Raw genomic sequence first — 19,382 nt, forward strand, 5'->3', positions numbered from 1 at the left:
AGATAATTATAGCTTCACATGCTATTATAAGAAATAGTACAGAGAAATCCCATATACCGTTCACCTACTTTTCCCTAATGGTAACATCTTACATGACTGCAGGACAGTACCACAACAGGAAATTGACGCTGATGAAATCCACAGACTTTATTCGGGTCCCTCTAGTTTATGTGCACTTGCTTGTGTATGTGTGTATTTTGTTCTCTGCGGTTTTATCATGTGTGCAGATTCAGGTGACCACTTACCAGAGTAAGATACACAGTACTTCCAGCACAAGGGTCCCCTGGACTCCCCTTTTGTACACATCACCCACCCTCTTCTAAAACCTGGCCCTCCACTAATCTGTTCTCTATCTCATAATTTTGTCATTTTAAGAATATGATATAAATGGAATCATGCGGTATGTAACCCCCTTGAGATAAATTGAGAGCTTTTGAAAAGTGATTAGCGAAGAAAATCTCACCTCTTTCCCACTGGCCTCTTGGCCTGCCCTTTAACAAAAAGGGCAGGAATGCTGAGCACCACAGAAGCAAACGTGCTCCCCTGGAAGGTGAAGTCGAGACCCCAGTACTCATTTTCTTCTTCAAAGACTCAGAGCAGAAGTTGAGGTCTCCTCTTGTGGTGGACATGTTGTCCCCTTGGTAGAAAACAGCCATATTTCCTTGTCTGTTCTATGGCCAAAGACCACACCAGTGAATTCCATCTTTCATTCTCCCTCTTGCCTTCTATTTTTTTCTATTCTGACCCAAGTGAAGACAAATTGTTGTTGAATGAAGTACTAGAGGACATCTCCAAATTGATGTAATCTAACAAATAGAAATGGCTGTTTGAGGACTGTTTTTAAGGTTGAAATAACATGCATGGAAGAGTTCTTGTTTTCCTACAGGAAACAATCATGGTAGTTCTACCTCAGGAATGGTTTTGTTTTGATTTGTTTTGCCTCAAAAGTAAGTATAAAATATGTGATTCATTTGGGTGATCTAAATTCCATCCCTTGGGAATTTTATTGTGCAATAGGAGCTCCATCTCATATCAAGTCATCCAGAGTCCCGATGAATAGTTTTGTTTTTAGCCAAGTATGTACGTGTAGTGTATCATATTTTAAGCTGTTAATAGGAGTCTTGTTTTTAACTCGTTGATGTGTCAAGAATCCCACTACTTCACAAGCAGAGGTTCTTTTAAGGTATTTTATGACTTAGCTTGGCTTCAAGTAAGTTAAAAGTTCTTTCATTAATAAATACTTAAATAATTGGTACATAATCTTCTAAAGGAAACTAGCTCACATTTGTAAGAATTGCCATACATTTACTGAGAAGAGCTGAAATTGACGTTATTTATCAGAATAAACCTGAGAAGATTTTTACTATAATATAGGATCAATTAATTAACTACTGACCAACCTGTGCATTCAGATGTTTATCTGGGTGATTGCTTTCAAGATTTCTTCTAAAGGAAATTATGGGAATCCAGTGTTTTCCTCCGTTGGTATTACAGTCCGAAAATACAAGAAAGAAATTCTGAGATGTTCTAAATTGCTGCAGGCTAGAGGGTTTCCGGAAGGAAGAGGCAAGAGGGTTTAGTTAGCAACTGCCTGCGAAACCAACAAAGTCAGCTTACATTCCTAGATAGATGTTGGAACTTTCAATTAACCTCCACGTGGCCATTTATAGTTATCCATAGAGAATAGCCCACCACCAAGGTTGCTTACTCATCAACCTTCCGGACTGCTGCCCACAGCCAATCCAAAGGAGCAAACCCTTTTCCTTAGGACTCTGCATCTATCCCAGAACTGGCCCCGCCTCATTTTCTCCCACCCCTTTTATCCATAGCCAGTGTCAATCCCAGAACTGGCCCCGCCTCACCTCCCACCCCCTTTATCCATAGCCAATGTCAATTCTTTCAAAACAACTACATCTTTCTTCCCCACACTGTTGGCATAAAAGAGCCCCATCCATCCCAGGGACATGTTTGTCTGTCCACCCAGCCCTGCAGCTGCTGGCTTAGACTGCACACCCCAGGACCCGGCCTTTCTGGCTAGCATGTGGCTCCATAAACTCTTTCTTTGAGAAAAGTTTCAGCATGAAAGTTTTTTGTTTTAGAGCACACTTGACTGCTTACTGAGGCAGATTCATGCTTCTAGTCTAGGAGTGAGGTGGTCACGTAGGTATAAGCACAGCAACAAGTCCAGACTGACTGCTAGCCCTCCACGTTAATAGTCCATCTTACCTTCATTTAAAAACCAGGCACAGTAGACATGTTAATATGGTAGCTCACTTCATTTCACTTTTCCTAGAGCCCTACTAAGTGGCACGTTTCGGCCAGTAAGATGCAGGGTCTGAGAAACCAGACGTCGAGGTGTTTGCACCTTGGAACTGTGCTCATCTCGGCATCACTACCCCACATTCGCTGTTATCCAGCCCCGCTATACGTGATGCCGGCCATTTGAGAAAATGCCAAGAATGCTAAAGCCCAGGTTTGAATCTTAGTGCTGACCTTTCCGCTTGCAGCTTTAACTAAAGAAGCTGAAGTGTTAGCAAATATTGAACACCTATGAGCCAGGCACTGAAAGTGTTTCCCACAATATGTTACTTTAATTTTGTGGGTTTATTACTGTTGTTTTAAATTTGGGACATAAGTTTCCTGAAAAATCTTTATTATTATCAGTTTGGGGTAGTGTTAACTATAAGATTTGATAAATTCTTAGATTTATGTTATTTGTCATATTTCCCCCCTTCTCCACCCAGAGGGGTGGTTAGATTTTAAAATCTTACCCTGCTTTTTGCTCTCATTTTGTAGTCCAAAGCCACTTTCAAACTCTGCCGTGAGTTACAAACTCAGAGGTTTTCTGGGGACAGGAAGGTATGTAAGTGTACCGAGCAAGCCACTGTGAGTAAGTAGGGATTGATTGGGAGGGTCTGTGTCAAACTGAAAAGGTCAGCCCACCTGTAAACATTTTTTAAAAATATTTTTTAACCTGTGTCAACACGTCTAGAGCCCCCAAATGTCCAACATTCTGAGCATCTAGAGGACCATAAATTCGTTAGACCATTTATTTTGAAATACAAAAGTGAAATATCAGCTTATTGGTGGTAGTGATGTTACCAGTTTTAAAATAGGAAACACTGAGAACTTTACAGAATGAACCCTGTTAGTGTTATGTATTTATGGGGTGGAATGCATATGTTGTTTTGCTTAATATATTGTGGACACCTTTCCATGCCAAATCACGTAGATCTGTATGTCATGTCATTTAACCGCTGTGCCGGTTTCCATTGTAAATATGTACGGTCATTTATTTTTTCATTTCCACGTTGATGAATGTTAGGGAAAATCTAAAATATGCTTTGATGTCACCATTACAGTTTCTAAGGATTAGGTTGTCTTTTTTTTCTTTATTATTTTTAAATATTGTAATTTGAATAAAATCCTAATAGAAAGTCATTTTAAACTTAAAAAGACAATTCCAAGAAATAGTAGGTTTGTATTATTTACATAACTCTTAAAAAGGTTGAATCCAGTTATATTTCTTTCTCGTTAAACATATATGGCTGAACCATTACGAGGGTCATACGTTCTTGGGCGTTCATGACTAAGGGGCCCTTATACAGTAACTTGTAGCCATTAGAAGATTCCATGTAAGTTCAGAGCATAATATACGTGTATCAATATTCACACATAATGGGACAGCCATGAATGGCGATGTGTCTGTGAGAAGCAAGCTTCACATGTAAAGATGGGTTCCTTACTTTAAGAATCACTCATTACTTGTTGTTATACGAAATAAATAAGGTGGTGTTTTCTTACAATTTATTCATTCTGGCAAACCACTCCTTGAATTTAGTTCAAATAGAACTTACAGGGTTTCTGGATCGTATCACTTCTTTACAGCAGTGTGATTTCATCATTTCGCTTCCTGTATTAAGCTCTGGTCTGATTTTATTCTAGTTAGGAAAGCAATAAGACGTTCTTACTGGACATATTGAAACAGCTTTTCATCTGGAATATGGATTTCTTTTTTTTTTTAACTTTTGAAAAACATTTTGTTGAGATAGAATGTACAGATTCTAATATGGAATCTGTTTCTACTCCATCTAATGTGGAATCCGGTCACATCCCATTGAGTGCAGAATTGTTTGTGTGTAGCGTTTTTCTAAAAGAGATATTTTATAACTTTCAGCACTTTTTCAAAGTGGTGAGGTACTGGGAGTGGCTTTGGCCATGATGGTGGTCAGTCGGTGACCTGGTGTGTTGGTATGTTGATGGTGCTGCAGCTGGCACCAGTTTATTGGTTGTAGATTTTTCTGTCTTAAAAGATTTTCTGGTATTTTTTTTTTAAGTGTGTTTTTCCAGGACCCATCAGCTCCAAGTCAAGTAGTTGCTTCAATCTAGTTGCGGAGGGCGCAGCTCACAGCGGCCCATGTGGGGATCCAACCGGCAACCTTGTTGTTAAGAGCACCGTGCTCTGACCAACTGAGCTAACCGGTCGCCCTGGTATTTTTTTTTTCTTTTTATGAGGAAAAAAAATATTGGTAACTGAAGATGAGAGCTTGGGTGACCTGGGACCTGGCACAATTCAAACTGGCACAATGACATTCTCTGTTCTTTATATATAAAGAAGCTAGACTAGTCCCAGGGCTCAGCTCTGGACTGGATCCAACTTTTAGGAAGATCTTATTTGCTCTTTTAACAGAGGCCCAGAAGTATAGAAAACCATGTTTGTATTTCTGTAACTTACAGGGAAGTGAATGGATGTCACGGTTTTAAAAAGATAATATCAAGTTAATTATGGATAAAGATAAAAATTGAAAAGTGAACATTTTGGAAAATGTGTTAAGAATGACAGATAAGCAAATATATATATATATTGACTTGGAAATATAATACCAGTGGATCTCAAAATTTTTAATTCTATTACTCGCCTTAGGTTTTTCACTGACAGTGAATGAATCTATATTCTTTGTCACACATAACTCCTCTTACCTCTCCCAAGAAAATACATGATCATGCATTTGGGATTAAAGTATCTACTATTTATTGACTCCTCTGTTAACCATAAAAAAATTATTTAAAATTGTAATTTCTGGTTAATTTGTTTAGGTTTGAGTAATTTTTATAGAATAAAAAAGTTGTATGTAATTTATTTTCTCTATTTTTTCTAAGAAGTAGATTATGAACTAATTTTTTTTTGTTTCTTAATTTGCAAGGTCACCACTTGTATTAGTTTTTCAATGTAAAATATGTATTCTACAGTGTTGTGATAACCTGTAGAAGTCCAATTCTGGACATTGTTGGGATAGCTAAATTTAAAAGAATAATGAATTTTGGTTTGCCTATGTTCATTTATTGAAGCAAATATACCCATATATTAAATATTATAAGTAAAATCATATATCAAATTCCCATTCTTTAAAAAAAACTTTACAGAATTTAAGTAAATGAGTATGAGAAAATGGTATTAGTAATAATTTGGAATGTGAAATGGAAAGCTGAGTTGTTCATTACTTTAAAAATTTCAAGATTTATATTAAAAGAATCATTGTCTTCTTTCAGATAAATTTGCGCCTCATCTTGGTAAGTGGGAAAACAAAAGAGTTCCTGTTTTCTCCCAATGATTCTGCTTCTGACATTGCAAAGCACGTGTATGACAACTGGCCCATGGGTGAGTGGTGTTTTTCTCTTGAGAACAAATAATGTTAATTCTTTATGCCCTACCTTGTTTCACAAACATTTTGAAAAAGCTATAAATAGATAAGATATAAAAGAGCAAACAATTAATTGAGGGTACAAGTCTCCAAGTTAGCAGGAATTACTGCCTCCTTCCCTAGATTTTGCTCTTCAGCTACGTCACTTCAAGATGGTAAAGGGGCCACAGTGCAGAGTCCCTGTGTTTGATTTAGAGCTGCTTAATGTAAATGAAAAAAACTTTTTTAAAGAAAAACACAACATAGCTAACACACACACACACATTAACATTAGTAAACCTATTTATAAGACACAAAAGGAAAGAAAAACTGTCTTTAACAAATTATAATACATTCTCTTCGGTCTATTCTATACATAGCTTGTTTTAAATTGAGTTTGACACAAAGTTAATTTCTAATTCATGTTAACTTTTGTGTTCTGTAAACTACTACAAGGTCAAGAAGATATAAAACCCATTAATGCTTTGTATTTTTAAGCCAGTATCCATGACACCAAAATTGTGGTGTGTGTGTGTGTTATTCCTTCTTTTCTCCAGTTCTTTTCTATGTAATAAGACTGTCTTGCCATCCTAAAGTGAGTCTTTAGCTTATGTTCTTCCTTTCAATTTGCCCCACGTCATCATGACCCTTTTGTGGCACGTACCATAGTGATAGGACTTTCAGCTGACTTCATTTCATTGTGTTCGCCAAAGCATTTGGACTTGTAAAGGACAAGACTTGTTTCAACAAAGAACGCAGTGTATACTGCGAAATGAATAAATTAGATCGGTGTCTCTCAACCTTAAATAATATATGGAACACTTTTAGAGGAAGAAAATTCTTGTAGATTCCCTAGTGCTGAGTTAAATGTTTTTTATCATAATTTTTATTTTAAAAGATAGAAACATAAAACCCAATTAAAATTCTTATCCTTATAACTCACCTACAACCATAAAACTCAAATAGGTCTACAAGGAAAATCCAAACGTACGTCTGAAACCAGTAGTGTTCAAACAACAGCATCAGCGTGCCAGCCAGATGGTGTCCCTTGCTAAGGCTGGTTCGCGGTTTGCCCACGACTTGGTGCTGTTGAGCTGGCATGCTTGTGCCCCTGCTTGCTGCGTGAGGGCCCCGTTATCTGCACATTCCCCACGAAACCCGCTTTCACATAATGTTTCTAATTGCTGCGCAGCCTTCACTCAGCAAGAATGGATCGTGGACGTTAAGTCAACCTCTGTCCTTTCCTGGTGAGCCCCTTGACGATTAAAGAAGTCTGGATTGGCGCCAGGACAGCCTTAAACTTCAACGTATACATGGGCACTAAAACCCCACGGCTACATGTACTGGGTTGTAAAGTGATTATTTGAATTATCTAGATAATCTCCAATTCTCGTTAAAATGAAAACACAATTTGGAAGTTCTTGAAGAGGACTTTCAGACCCTAAGAATATGTCTTTGTGAATTCATAGATCCGAGATTAAGAAACACTGATTTAGGCCAGTACTTTCAAATAACTAGATCTTTCTTCCCATTCATAACCAAGGACAGTGAATGCTAGTCCTGAATCAGGGATGGCCTGAAGCCAAAGGCTAGAGGTGAGAAGGAATTTCAGAAAAGCCAAGTGGGCTCACCTGGGGGCTAGCGCTAGAATTTCTTCTTAGCCAGGCAGGATAGATAGCTGTCAGTGTGAAAAGCATTTTTAAATTACCTGCCTAATAGTGATGTTTTACTAAGTATGATGTAAGATTGTTTTTATGGTTTTGGAGGGAAGAAAGGGTACGGCTAGCTTTGGACATCTATGGATATTATAGAAAAGATTACACAAGACAAAAAAGGAATAATCTCTCTCAAAAGCGTGTTTTATTTGGGCAACATTATATCGAGATAAAAGAAATACTTTACCTTTATAATTATTTTACTGAATATTAAAATTAATTTTAATTCCTTAGAAACTCCTGACTTACGGTAAAAAAAAAAAGTCAGATTCAAGTGCAGATCTTCACTGTAGTTTCCCAAATGAATGAGCCATCTGCAGTGTATGGAATTGATTTTATCAATCCTACGGTACTTATTTTCACACACAAAATTTTTGAACCTAGGTTTTCCCCAGTTTGCCAGTTGTACTCAGCAATTTTAGACAATGCAGGGAATAAACATTTTAAAAATTAATTTTAATATTTTATATAAAATATTTATATTAAAACTCTAGTTCTACATTGTACCATATCATGCACCAAAGGTCAACAAATGTAAATATTTATTGGTAAAAGTGTAGTAAATATTAGATCAGTAGAAGTACATTGTACAATATGTTTTTGGAAGGAATTGGTTTTCCTTGATATAAGTACAAAGAAGTACTTTGTACAACATGTTTTTGGAAGGAATTGGTTTTCCTTGATATAAGCTTAATGCGGTTTCGGGGAATATTGTTGACAGGTGGAATAGTCAGGCACATAGCTGTTACCGGTCAGAGGTCCAAGAAACAATGCACTAAATACGTGTTGCGATTAGCTGAAATTCCTCCTTGAAGCACTGTCTTCTACAGGTCTGTCTAAATGTCGGGTCCCCTGAATCGGAAGCACGTTCAACTAGTGGAGGACGTGGAAATCACGACACTGTAACATAAAGAAATATGTGGCTTCAAGTTTCTGCATCTCACAAAATACTTTAAATATTCTTAGAATATTTTTTTCCTGTGCATTAGACAATTGCTGTCATTTGTCTTGATACTTGTACAACACTTCCATCTGGATCAGAAATATTTTACTAAGCAGTAATTTGGTGCCATGGATTCAAAATAATTCATGCTAAAGACTTAGAGGCTTATGTGATCTTTGTTCTAGAAGCAGAGGGATCTGGGAGCACTAGAGTCAGAAGGCAACAAAGGCTTGCCGTGGGGAGGGTAGAGGGACAGGAGAAAGGGGGTCTGGGGAGGAGAAGGGGTGCGGGGGAGAAGAGACAGATTCTACCCATTTTTGCTGTGTGGAGTCACTGAGAGACACTGGTTTATCAGACTCATATTCATCATTTGTAACACTCAGAAAAAATGGCTGAAGAAAATTGCTCTCCTTTCCCCCTTTCTCCTCCATCATTTCCTCTCCGTGATATTTTAACTCTGTGTGGACAGCTCCCATCTCCTGATAATGGAGCGCCTGTAGGAAACAAACACATCACACTAGAATTGTTGAGAAAGATGATGATGGAATTCTCAAATCTCTACCAGAATCAGAGCTGGAATTATTATCTCTACAAACGGGGGGAAATTTCTAACCCTATCACATGATCAGTGTCCTTACATCATTATTTTAGCAGCGTGGTTTTCATACTTTCCTATAAGTTATGGGCTGAAATGAACTTTTCTGTTACTCACCAGTTTGTCTTTTGACTTTCTTTGTGCACTTTCCCAGTGTCCATATTTGTTTAGTAATAGTACCTTGTGATATATGTGATTTTTCAAGTGTCTTCTGAGTGTTGTGGGTAAAGTGAATTAAAGTTGCGTCTTTCTGTAATCTTTACAGATTAATCTTGTGTCTTTACAAACAACTTCAAAAAGACAATAAATAAATCACCACTGTCCAAAAGTTAACATTTACTTTTATTCTCTTTTAAAAATTTTTGTTCCTTAGTTTTATTGACGTATAATTTTTTATTTGCTATATGAATATATTAATTCATTTAAAAATATTTGTTACACCTATTGTTTCTAGTCTCAAATATATATTTAAACAGGTACCAATGTTGGAACATTATAATATTTTGTTAATTACCTGTGATTGGAATTAATTTTCAAATGATATTCCTCTTTACCCACGGTTAGATTTTTCCTGACTCGTTTGTTTTAATTCTCAAACTTCAGGACTCTCTTTTGGCACATTTTCGTGTTCTTCAGAAGCAAAAGGCAGTCTTTCTGCAGCTCTCACTCTGTACTGAGGAGCACTAGTGGGAACGGGGCTGCAGGGGTCGTGTCAGCGAGCTCCCGGGCTCAGAACTTTTAGAAAGTGCACGAAGGCCCTAACTGTGTGTTGAAACCCCCTGACAAGTTCATGGTTCTTTTCAGACTGGGAAGAAGAGCAGGTGAGCAGCCCAAATATTCTGCGGCTCATTTATCAAGGACGATTTCTGCACGGCAACGTCACGCTAGGAGGTAATGGGCGTCCTGTCTGTCTCGTGGGGGCAGTATCCGTTTGTCTGTTTCAGTGCTGGTGTCTGACTTTACTAAACAGTGTCACCTTCACACTCAGTGAGTTCCGCCTGCTGTTGGGTGTCTACTGCATGCTTTGCGTGCTGTTACATTTAAGCTCAGCACTGCTAAGTGTTTACCACCTGGCGAAGTAGGCTATCCCATTACAGGTGGGAGCCCAGAGACGTGCTCCTACAGATGTCATTCTGTTTACTTCTGGATCGCATAACTTAGATGCAATAGGTAACAGTTAAAGCCATACACACCAACTAGGAAAGGATTCTGATCATTGCTTTTCAAATGTAATATGGAGCAATGTTTTCAGTTTGGCGTAACCGGTACCGTTGCCGTTTGTGCAAGAGCACAGGTAAATGAGTACCTGTAGAGACTGTGCCACGGGCTGACGGAAAGAGCAGATTCTAGCCCCAGACTGTCCAGGTTGCCTCTGAGCTCTGCCACTCACGGGCCGTGGAACCTCGGACAAGCCACTTCAGTGCCTTTGTCCCCTGTCCTCAGAGGAACACGGAACAGCAGCAGTGCCGTTCTCCTGAGCTGGGAGGGTTAACGAGCTTACGCATTCAGAGCGTTTAGAACAGTGCTTGGCACACAGCACACACTTTGTTAGCAGTTGCTGCGCTTTCGACGTGACTGGAGAAATGTGGCTCAACAGTGCCGCCTTGTGGGTACGTTTTCTACCATCAGCAAGCTTGGTTTTCACGTAGTACATGTATTTCAAAAACATTCTGATAATTAGAAACGTGCAGACAAATGAAGTGATGTACTCTAATAATTTTTGTTTAAATAGTGTCTGAGTTTTTTCTCTAAAGATGACAATGAAGTGTTTCCTTTTCCTTAAATATGGAATACTTTCATTCATTCAGCATATACTTATTCCTTATGTGCCAACCCTGTGTGCTAAACAACTGGAGATCCAGGGTTGAACAGGAACCTCTTCCTTCAAGGTGCTCCAGGATGACAGAGTAGAAACATAAAACCCGCGGGTAGAAGGCTGTCATCAGGGCTGGAGTAGATGAGTGCCAATGATGATTATGACAGTATCAAGTAGGAAGGACATTTCAGGATAGAATTTCACGCATAACCAAGTTTCAGTGTCAGTGTAATGACCGCTCTAATAAGTGCCGATATCCACGAAGAGATATCTGCCATTTCAAATCGAGCTGCTTTGCTTTGCAGTTCTTTTTACAGCTCCTTGTGTAGTTACACGAACCAACTCTTCATCTAAGAATTGACTGGTAGCTCCCTGGCTGTCCTGGACGTTCATTGGACAACCCACTACTGTGTGAAGTCCTGAGTGACGTTCACGTGAAGGTTGGAAACCCGCATTCTGGATGTTGTGCAGTGTCACAGCAGAGAGCAGGGGACCCCAGCGGAGGACGAGAAAGCACTCGGATTCTTGTTCCTCTTCCTTCAGCTTCTTTGATTGTTGATATCAGTGTCTGCTGTTTCTAGTTAAAATCCAATGGAGAAGGAAAATCACAGTCCTTGTCAATCCAAGTTTTAGCTTCAAATGGCCAGCCACTCAGCAGCTTCCCAGGCCTGGCCAACATTTCCCTAAGCTGACATCTCAGTTCACTGACCTGTTTTCTGAGACTGCTTTCCTTGCTGTCTCAAAACGATGATGGCGGTGGTGGTAAAATTTACCCAATGCCTTCTGTGTGCCAAGCCCTGAACTAAGCCTTTTCCCTGGGTTATTTCATTTAATCGATGGAACTGCTAAGGGGCAGGTGATGGAATTACTGTCTCCAGCTTAGGTGGGGAACTGAGGCTGCAGGAGGGGGTCAGTGACGCGCTGATGGCCCATTTCACTGTTGACGAGCAGCAGAGATGCATTTTATCCCAGCTCTGACATATAGAGTCATCAGGATGGTGTAGCGGTGACGCACAGCTCGGCATGTGTGCATTTCACACTCAGTCAGGCTTCCCCGTATACGCAGTGACATTTTAATAGTGTAAGTCTCACTGGCATCCTGATGTTAAATCAGGCCTTAGACGTTATCCCCAAAAGGCCCTCCTCTTTTTTCTATCACCGTGTGTACTTATGGGCCATCATGCTTCATTTGAACTTCAGAAGTTAAGAGACAGACCACGTAACAGATTAAATAAGGAGAAGCTCACCTGGGTTACATGAGATATTAATAACATTGAAGACAATCAGGACTCGTCTTTAATCCACATGGTAACCATCATCCAGCAGAGCAGGATTGCAAAAGCAGATGGCAGGAACGTCGTCCTTGCTGAGGAAAGGTGGTGAGCCTACCCTCAGTTTGTAATTAGTGAAAAGCAAGTAGCTTGGGATGTCAGAACTCAAACATCACGATGGAAGTAATCCTAGAAGTTAGACATGCTGGCTGCTCTAATTTTATACACAGAATAACAGAGGAATTCACCCCGAAACATGATGGTTGTGTTTGCTTAAGTGGTTCCTGGATATCTGGATGTGTATTGTGTTATTCTGTCTCTGTCTGAAATAGTTCATAGTTATAAACACTTGTCATTTATGAATGAGAAAACCTTTTACAGGCTTGACTAGAAAACAGTAATTATTAATAACGCTAAGGCAGTGATTCTTTTAAAGTAACCTTTTAAAGGAAATTGTTTTCTAGTTGGAGAATAAAGGTTGGAATTAAATGTTTAAAATTAGTTTGTGATTTCTTCTATTTCTACATGATAGTGGCCTGTTTGGTGTAGTAATTTTATTAGGTGATTGACATATAATTAGATTTAAAGACAAATGTCTCTTAATCTAAACTTTTGCTTGTATGTAGAAAAAGTATTCTGTGAAATATTTTTTAAATTCCTTTTCTCCTCTAAAGGTTATTTCCAGTTTTAACCAATCATGAATTTTCTCTTGTCCCTTTCCTTAAACAGCATGGTGTATATGTCAAGATAATGAGCATAACAGGAATGTCTTAATTATAAAAATTGTTTCTGATAACATTAATTTCAAAATATTATCAGACTATTAATTAATTAATAACTTAATTTCATTTTTTAAGAGATGTCCTATCTGGTAAGAAGTTCAGCCTGTTGAGGAAGTCATACAAAAAGCAACCAATTTTAAATGGTTTCAGTTCTGGCTAGTAATTTCGATAGATTGAAGTACATGTAACAGATTGTCTTCTACTTTTCACACAGCGTTAAAACTTCCTTTTGGCAAAACAACAGTGATGCATTTGGTGGCCAGAGAGACACTGCCAGAGCCAAACTCTCAAGGTGAGCCGTGCGCCAGAGAAGTCCCACGCGTGGCCAGGAATGGCCTGTTCTCCCTGGACGTTCTGAGGGAAAGGAACTTTTCGTACTCCTTGATGAGAACTTGTGACGCAAATGACCAGACATTTTGGAAACAGGCTTAAATTAAAAGAGCATTTATTATGATTTTTAATTTAAAAATGTAAACATTAAAAACCTATTTGTTATCAAGCTTGAGTGCCCCCTCCGCCCCTGCCTCCAATAGGAGCGTTTTTACAGACGAAACTTTCCTTCATTTCCCCAGGTCAGAGGAATCGGGAAAAGACTGGCGAGAGTAACTGTTGTGTAATCCTGTAAAGAGTGTCTGCTAAGTGTGATGTGACGTCATCCTTGTCTTCCATGCCACCGGGACAGAAGAGACCCCACATTGCGTCAGGAACCCTTAGCACATCTGCCTGCAAAGCCATGGAGTGAGTGGTCACATGAGCACTGTCATCTTTTCTCGTGAAAGTAAAAAGAACCAAGAACATATTTCACTATGACTTTTATTTCTAGTACTTTTGTTTGTGTTGAGCAGTTTTAAAACATTGGTTTTTGAATGCAGTCCATCTCCGGGGGAAAAGTTAACAAGTTACCTTTCATAGCAGAAATGATTTTGCTGCCACAAAAATTGCGATCACCAGAACTAACAAATCAAGTGTTCCAAATACAGTTTGCACTAAACAAGTTTGATTGTTTTCTTCACCAGCAGAGTTTATAGCATAGTTCATGGTACCCAGAAATTCTCATATATACAATTCCACACTGGAAAACACTCAGCAACTAATGACCTTAATTACTGGGCCAACTGGAGAGGAAAAAATGGACAAGAAACTAAACTGTTTGGTGGATTCTACCACAGTCAACCATGGTGGCTTCACTGGCACAGAACACTAAACGGAGGGTGACGGCCTTCAGTGCCGCAAACGAAAAAACCAAATGTGCCTGTTTAAAGCACTCAGTAGAGATCTGATGAGCAAATGGTTTTTCCTTTAACATGTGCCCTCTCCAGTCATAAGTAACCAAGAGCTTGTTCACGCAGCACAAAAGGGGTGAGTGTGTTTCCTAGCCTTAATGTGGGAGGGGGATGTTCCAATCACTCATAGACTTTCATTGTTGTGCAGAAATATTAGGAAACCTCATTTACTGTTCATTTTATGTATTAGAATGTCAGCAATTTGACTTTTTTCATAATTATTGCTCATCTGTGTCCAGTGTCACACTCACTCATTAGAATTCAGATGAATTCTTAAAATTAAAAAATTCTCCGCAGTAACTAATTTGTTTCTTCATGTAGTTTGCATTTGGTGTCAGTGCTTGCAGTTGTATTAAAATCAAAAGCTGATTTTTAAAAGGCATACGCAATTCAGGATGCCTTTGTTTTGTTTTGTACCAATAACTTAAAATTGATATGCTCAAAACAATTTGCACAGCACTAAAGCATGAGCAGTTTCATCTAAATCTGTAAAGACATAAAAGATTTTATATTTTTTCACTGGGAAGGAATTCTTCCTGGATGAAATTACAAATATGTGTAGAATATATTTAATAAAAACTTATAAAATACCTAACTATAGAACTTACATATAGATTGGGGTGTAGTGTGTAGAACAATGTTCCATATAAATAATTTAGCCTTTATAACAATGAAGTTACAAGCTGACATGTTCTATACTTAAATGAGTGTCCACGGTCCTTACAAGCATTGAGTGTAAATGGTTTCCAACGGTCAGCTTCGTTTAGAGTGATCAGGTTACTTTACTCATTGTTAAAGTGCTGATGAGAAGGCTTTCTATGCAGTGGAGTTACGAAAATATTGTTCATACTGATCAGAAATGTGTATAGAGCAGAGTTTTAAAATGAGTGTAAATAGCACTAAACATTTTCTTTCTGCAACCTGTACTTATAGATTCTTTCTGTAAACTAAATAAAAATATATCATCGTGCATTTCGGTTATATTAAAAGGTCTTAATTAGGTCGATAATTGTTTAAGCTCGGTCTCATCCATGTTATAATTGTTTTCTGTTTTTGTTTCTGAATCTTTAAAAAATTTCATATAATTAATATTCCATTGATAATTTTGGGAATTATTCATAACATATCTTTGATATTTAACCTGGATGATCTGTGCACAGCCACAATACATAGAATTATGTGGTCTCTCTATCACTAGATGTTATATCAAGAGGTGTTAAATATTTATATGCTTTGTTCATTAGCTCAAATGTGAATTCTGTTAGTGTTGATGAAAGAAGATTCTGGTAGTTACCTAATTGGGCAATTAAGCCATTTATGGCTCTATTCCTCTTTTGTAAAACAAATTACTGGTAATTATTTTTAATACCTACTTTAATTCTAATTACTCTCTGTTTTTCCAAAGTTAAAGACTATCAGCTAATTGTGATTGAATTTTTACAATGGTTAAAAATAGTCTCTATTGGTTTTCAATATATTTTTCTGTGTTCCCACATTATAAATTTCCCTTTCACAAAACCTCAATTTAGATTTTGCAAAATGGATAAACTTGTTTATTAGTAGAGAAAGAATTATATCACTTAATACTTAATATCATTGTTATGCAGAATGAAAAAAAGAATAAAAACTAGCAGTAAAATTATACATGGAAAACACCAAAAATTTAACTGCCTTAACAGTATAACGTGAAAATACTCAAATATCCCTTTGAAAAGTTTCCTGGATGGCCTCATGGTTGAAATATGGTTGGTCATAGCCAAGGCTCCTACTGAAGGTCCCTCTGCCAAAACTGACAGCTCACTACTGAGGGGTGTAAGCTGCGCAGACCCAGTGATGTGAAGCCTGGGTCGTGGGCCTGTGAGCCTGCCTCGTCTTTGTACCTAACTCACCTTTTACCTAAGTTACCCTGGACTCTGTTTAGTGTTCTGGACACGGCAAGCTTTTCTTCTCTATGAAATTCTCAGCATGTCTCCTTGACCTGAACTATTTGTTTTCTCTACAAGATAAGTTGTACCTCATACTATCACGAAAAATATAGTATCTAACATTGTTACTCACATTAAATGAGGTTTTCTCATAACATTTATCCTTAGTTTTATGTCACCTTGACCTTTGTTACAGTAATTTCTGTTAGATTTCTATTTCTGTTAGCTGATTGTGGCAAACAATGTTTAATGTGAAAAGAAATTAAACTTTCTTCATCTGTTATAGAATACCCTTCTTTTAAATGACTTATACTCATAATTTTGGTGTATTTTTCCTATTCTTCATCTCTCTACTGTTTTTCTCTTTTTTCATTCGATTTATTTTATTACATTCTTCAGTAAAATTAGCACTGTGCAAGCCTTTATTCTTCTGTATTTACCAACATCAAAGAGAAGCGATCAACCCAAATTTAGTGTGCTTTCATACCATCCTTATTGGAAACTGTCGCAGGCATGTCTTCAATTTCTTTCTATTGCCATTTCCATAATATAGTCCTTTGTTAGCCAAACAACAAAGTGATTGGGTGGGAAGAGGGCTTGAGAGAAGCGTACATAACCTCTCATTATGGCTGAAACACAGCTGAAGACTGTTGCCCGCTATGTGGCACCCTTTCGCTTGCCGAGGTGAGTGGGCTTCTTGGATGTGGGCCGTAGACGACAGTCTGTGACTCTCCTCAGCTTATGTCCACCGGCCACATGGTGCCCTTCCTTCAGGAGACTGTACCGTATGTGAGCTGTTTTGCAGACATGTTGTGGGAGGTTCTAAGAGTTCCCAGACAAAAGTAAAGGAGAAACATCTACTTCTCAGATAGTAAAGTTTAAACCACTACTAGAGTATGAAAACAAATTTATTTAGTAGTTGGTGGTCTTTGACAATGATGTTAAAATGTTTGTCCTTTATATTATTTTTACGTCTGCCTTTTTTTCAAAATGACAACTCACAAGAAACACATAGTAGACAGAGTGAATCGCCACTTGGGAAGAGGAAATGTCAGTCTCCTATGATTCAGCCAAATACAAAAGGAGGTGGGTGAGCAAACACATACCATAGACTTCTTCAAATGGCTCTGCAAGTGACTTGTTTTAAGTCTCAGGCAGAGACTCACTGTCTTTAGAGAGTAGTTGTTCCACATTCAGACATTATTCACTATCTGATGTTCATGTTCTCCAGACTCTGAGAGAAGTCTACAATGTAGTGAGAGGAACTTGGCTCTATTGAAATAACGCAAGGAAGGAACAGACTGTGGAAGGGAGTAGGGACTGACCGTCGCGGAGCTGGAACGCCAAGCTGCCAGTCGGTGCTGCATTTGTCCAGACATTGCACGTAATCATAAAATGGGGGCATTTCTTCAGTTCTCAGTGGTTGGCCACATGAGATGGTCTTTCCAGGTCTCTGGAGCCTGGCTTCCCTCACATTCCCTTCCTTATCTCACTGTTTTATTTCTCTGGAGGCATTGCTTTCCTGAATTCCACTCACTTATGTGCTATTTTCCTGCAGTGTTCTCAGAGGCATTTTTTAAAATCTGATAATTGAACAGTGTTTTGACTGACACTGTCATTTGGTCCTCAGATTTCAGAATTCCCCAAGAAGAGCTGGGCATTGAAGTCAGGCCTGGTTTCAAGCTGGGTGACTTCGAGTAAGTTACTTAATGTTTGGGCTTCCATTTTTATTGTTTTAATATAAAGAATAATACCGATTTTGTATTATTATTGGTTGTAAGGATTCTTTTAAAATCAATAGAGCACCGATTTGCCCAAGAACCCACGTGACAACCAACACACCTGTCAGAGGTTTCCTTTCGGAAGGTGAGTACTAAGCTTCAACGTGTACTCCAAACTTCATGGAAATCGCTACAAAAGTCTCCGAAGATACGGTGGTGAGTCTGTGTTCAAAGGCTTTGAACAGGAAGGCAACAAGAAGCGGGAAGGTCTTAAGAACTGGCCTTAGATCAGAAGAAAATCAGGAGCCAGGAATTCGCCATTGAGACCTGGCTTCAGAAACTGACTATAGACACCCGGTCATACGGCTTGGACCAAAGACCAAGAAAAGGACATACTAACACAAGGACACAACTCGGTCAACACTTGCCATGAGATTTGTTGACCAAGATTTCAAAGCGCACGTTTCTGGAGGGATCCGACTCCTCGGCGCGGCAGCGGCCCTCGGGCGAGAAGACACGGAAACTCCCCGGGCTGCCGTGAAGCGGGGCAGGCGCCGCTGAATGGTGGTGGGAAGTGCCTCCCAGGATTCCACTGCATGTTTCCCCAGGTACCGGCACCGCTATCTGAACCTACCCGAGGAACACCCCGCAGGTGGTGACCGATGAAGTAGGCCTGTGGCATCTTATTTGCCCAGAGAACAGTTGACTCACAGGAAACGGAAGGAACAACACTGCCATTCTTGGGTGAATTTGAACCCGGAGAGAAAGCGATCCCAGGGAGGAGCCTGCAGAGGACGTGGGTGTGCCCTGCTAGATTTTCCTGATGGCACAAGTGATTGAGGCCCACCCTGGTAGCCGCTCCCACGCCCTCCTTCCTCCTTGCTCGGAGGGGAGCAGACTGGAGGCCCCTCCCCCACGGGGCTCAGGGACCTTGGCTTTACCAGCCCCAGGGGGCCAAGCGCAGGCCCTTTGGTGTCGTTGGTGTAGGGTTGGGCCTGGGACCCAGTCCTGGCCAACGAGTCCCGAGAGAGCTCCCGGGTTTCTGGGGAAAGTGCTCATTCCCAATGAGACCTTCTTTTGTCTGGAAAAGAGGGTTGAAACTGCTACACCCACCTTGGAACCCTGAGGGGAGCTAGCCTGAGGGGAAGCAAGCACACTGAGGGTGCACAGTAAAAAGATAGAAGATCCTATCCCCTGAGGACGCCGCAGAGCTGCTGGTTCTGCCCGGCGCAGATTCCACTGCCCGAGGCTTCTCGACAGGCTGCCTAATACATTTCTTGGGGTTTGTCCTACTTCCGCTCAAAGGCTCCCTGCATAGTAGAAGCAAGGGCTACACATCAGCACATACCTCAGACTTTATGAGATTAGCTTACTAAAAGACCAGAAAAATATGAAGACGATCTTCGGTGTTCAGATCTCTCAAAAGTAAATCTTTGGCTATAGCATCAGAAACTATCCCTCTGATGAAGGGCAAAGAGACATCTAAAGAGACCATTGTGGCTACAAGTCAGCTCCAATCCCTCAATTGTAAAAGGCATGAGCAGAAAATGAGAGTTAGGGTCTGTAAATCAGGGATGTCTATAGAAAGTCTCAAACACCCCTGAGGATAATGTTAGAAAGGCCTGGAATTAGCTGGAGTTGACAGAAAGT

At 39.4% G+C, this 19,382-nt stretch overlaps 1 protein-coding gene across 2 annotated transcripts in view; it reads left to right on the forward strand.

The window, feature by feature from the left end:
* UBL3 (ubiquitin like 3) overlaps nucleotides 1-16,330 on the forward strand; it is a 62,693-nt gene extending 46,363 nt beyond the window's left edge. For both annotated transcript variants that reach the window (XM_081046242.1, XM_081046243.1), the window contains exons 2-5: nucleotides 5,551-5,659; nucleotides 9,739-9,825; nucleotides 13,018-13,095; nucleotides 13,376-16,330. In XM_081046242.1, coding sequence (XP_080902368.1) covers nucleotides 5,551-5,659; nucleotides 9,739-9,825; nucleotides 13,018-13,095; nucleotides 13,376-13,428 — 327 coding nt within the window. In that variant the 3' untranslated portion in view covers nucleotides 13,429-16,330. The remainder of the gene's footprint in view (nucleotides 1-5,550; nucleotides 5,660-9,738; nucleotides 9,826-13,017; nucleotides 13,096-13,375) is intronic.
* Nucleotides 16,331-19,382: the final 3,052 nt, after the last annotated feature.

Source organism: Rhinolophus hipposideros (assembly GCF_964194185.1).
Source record: "Rhinolophus hipposideros genome assembly, chromosome: 4".
Lineage (NCBI taxonomy): Eukaryota > Metazoa > Chordata > Mammalia > Chiroptera > Rhinolophidae > Rhinolophus > Rhinolophus hipposideros.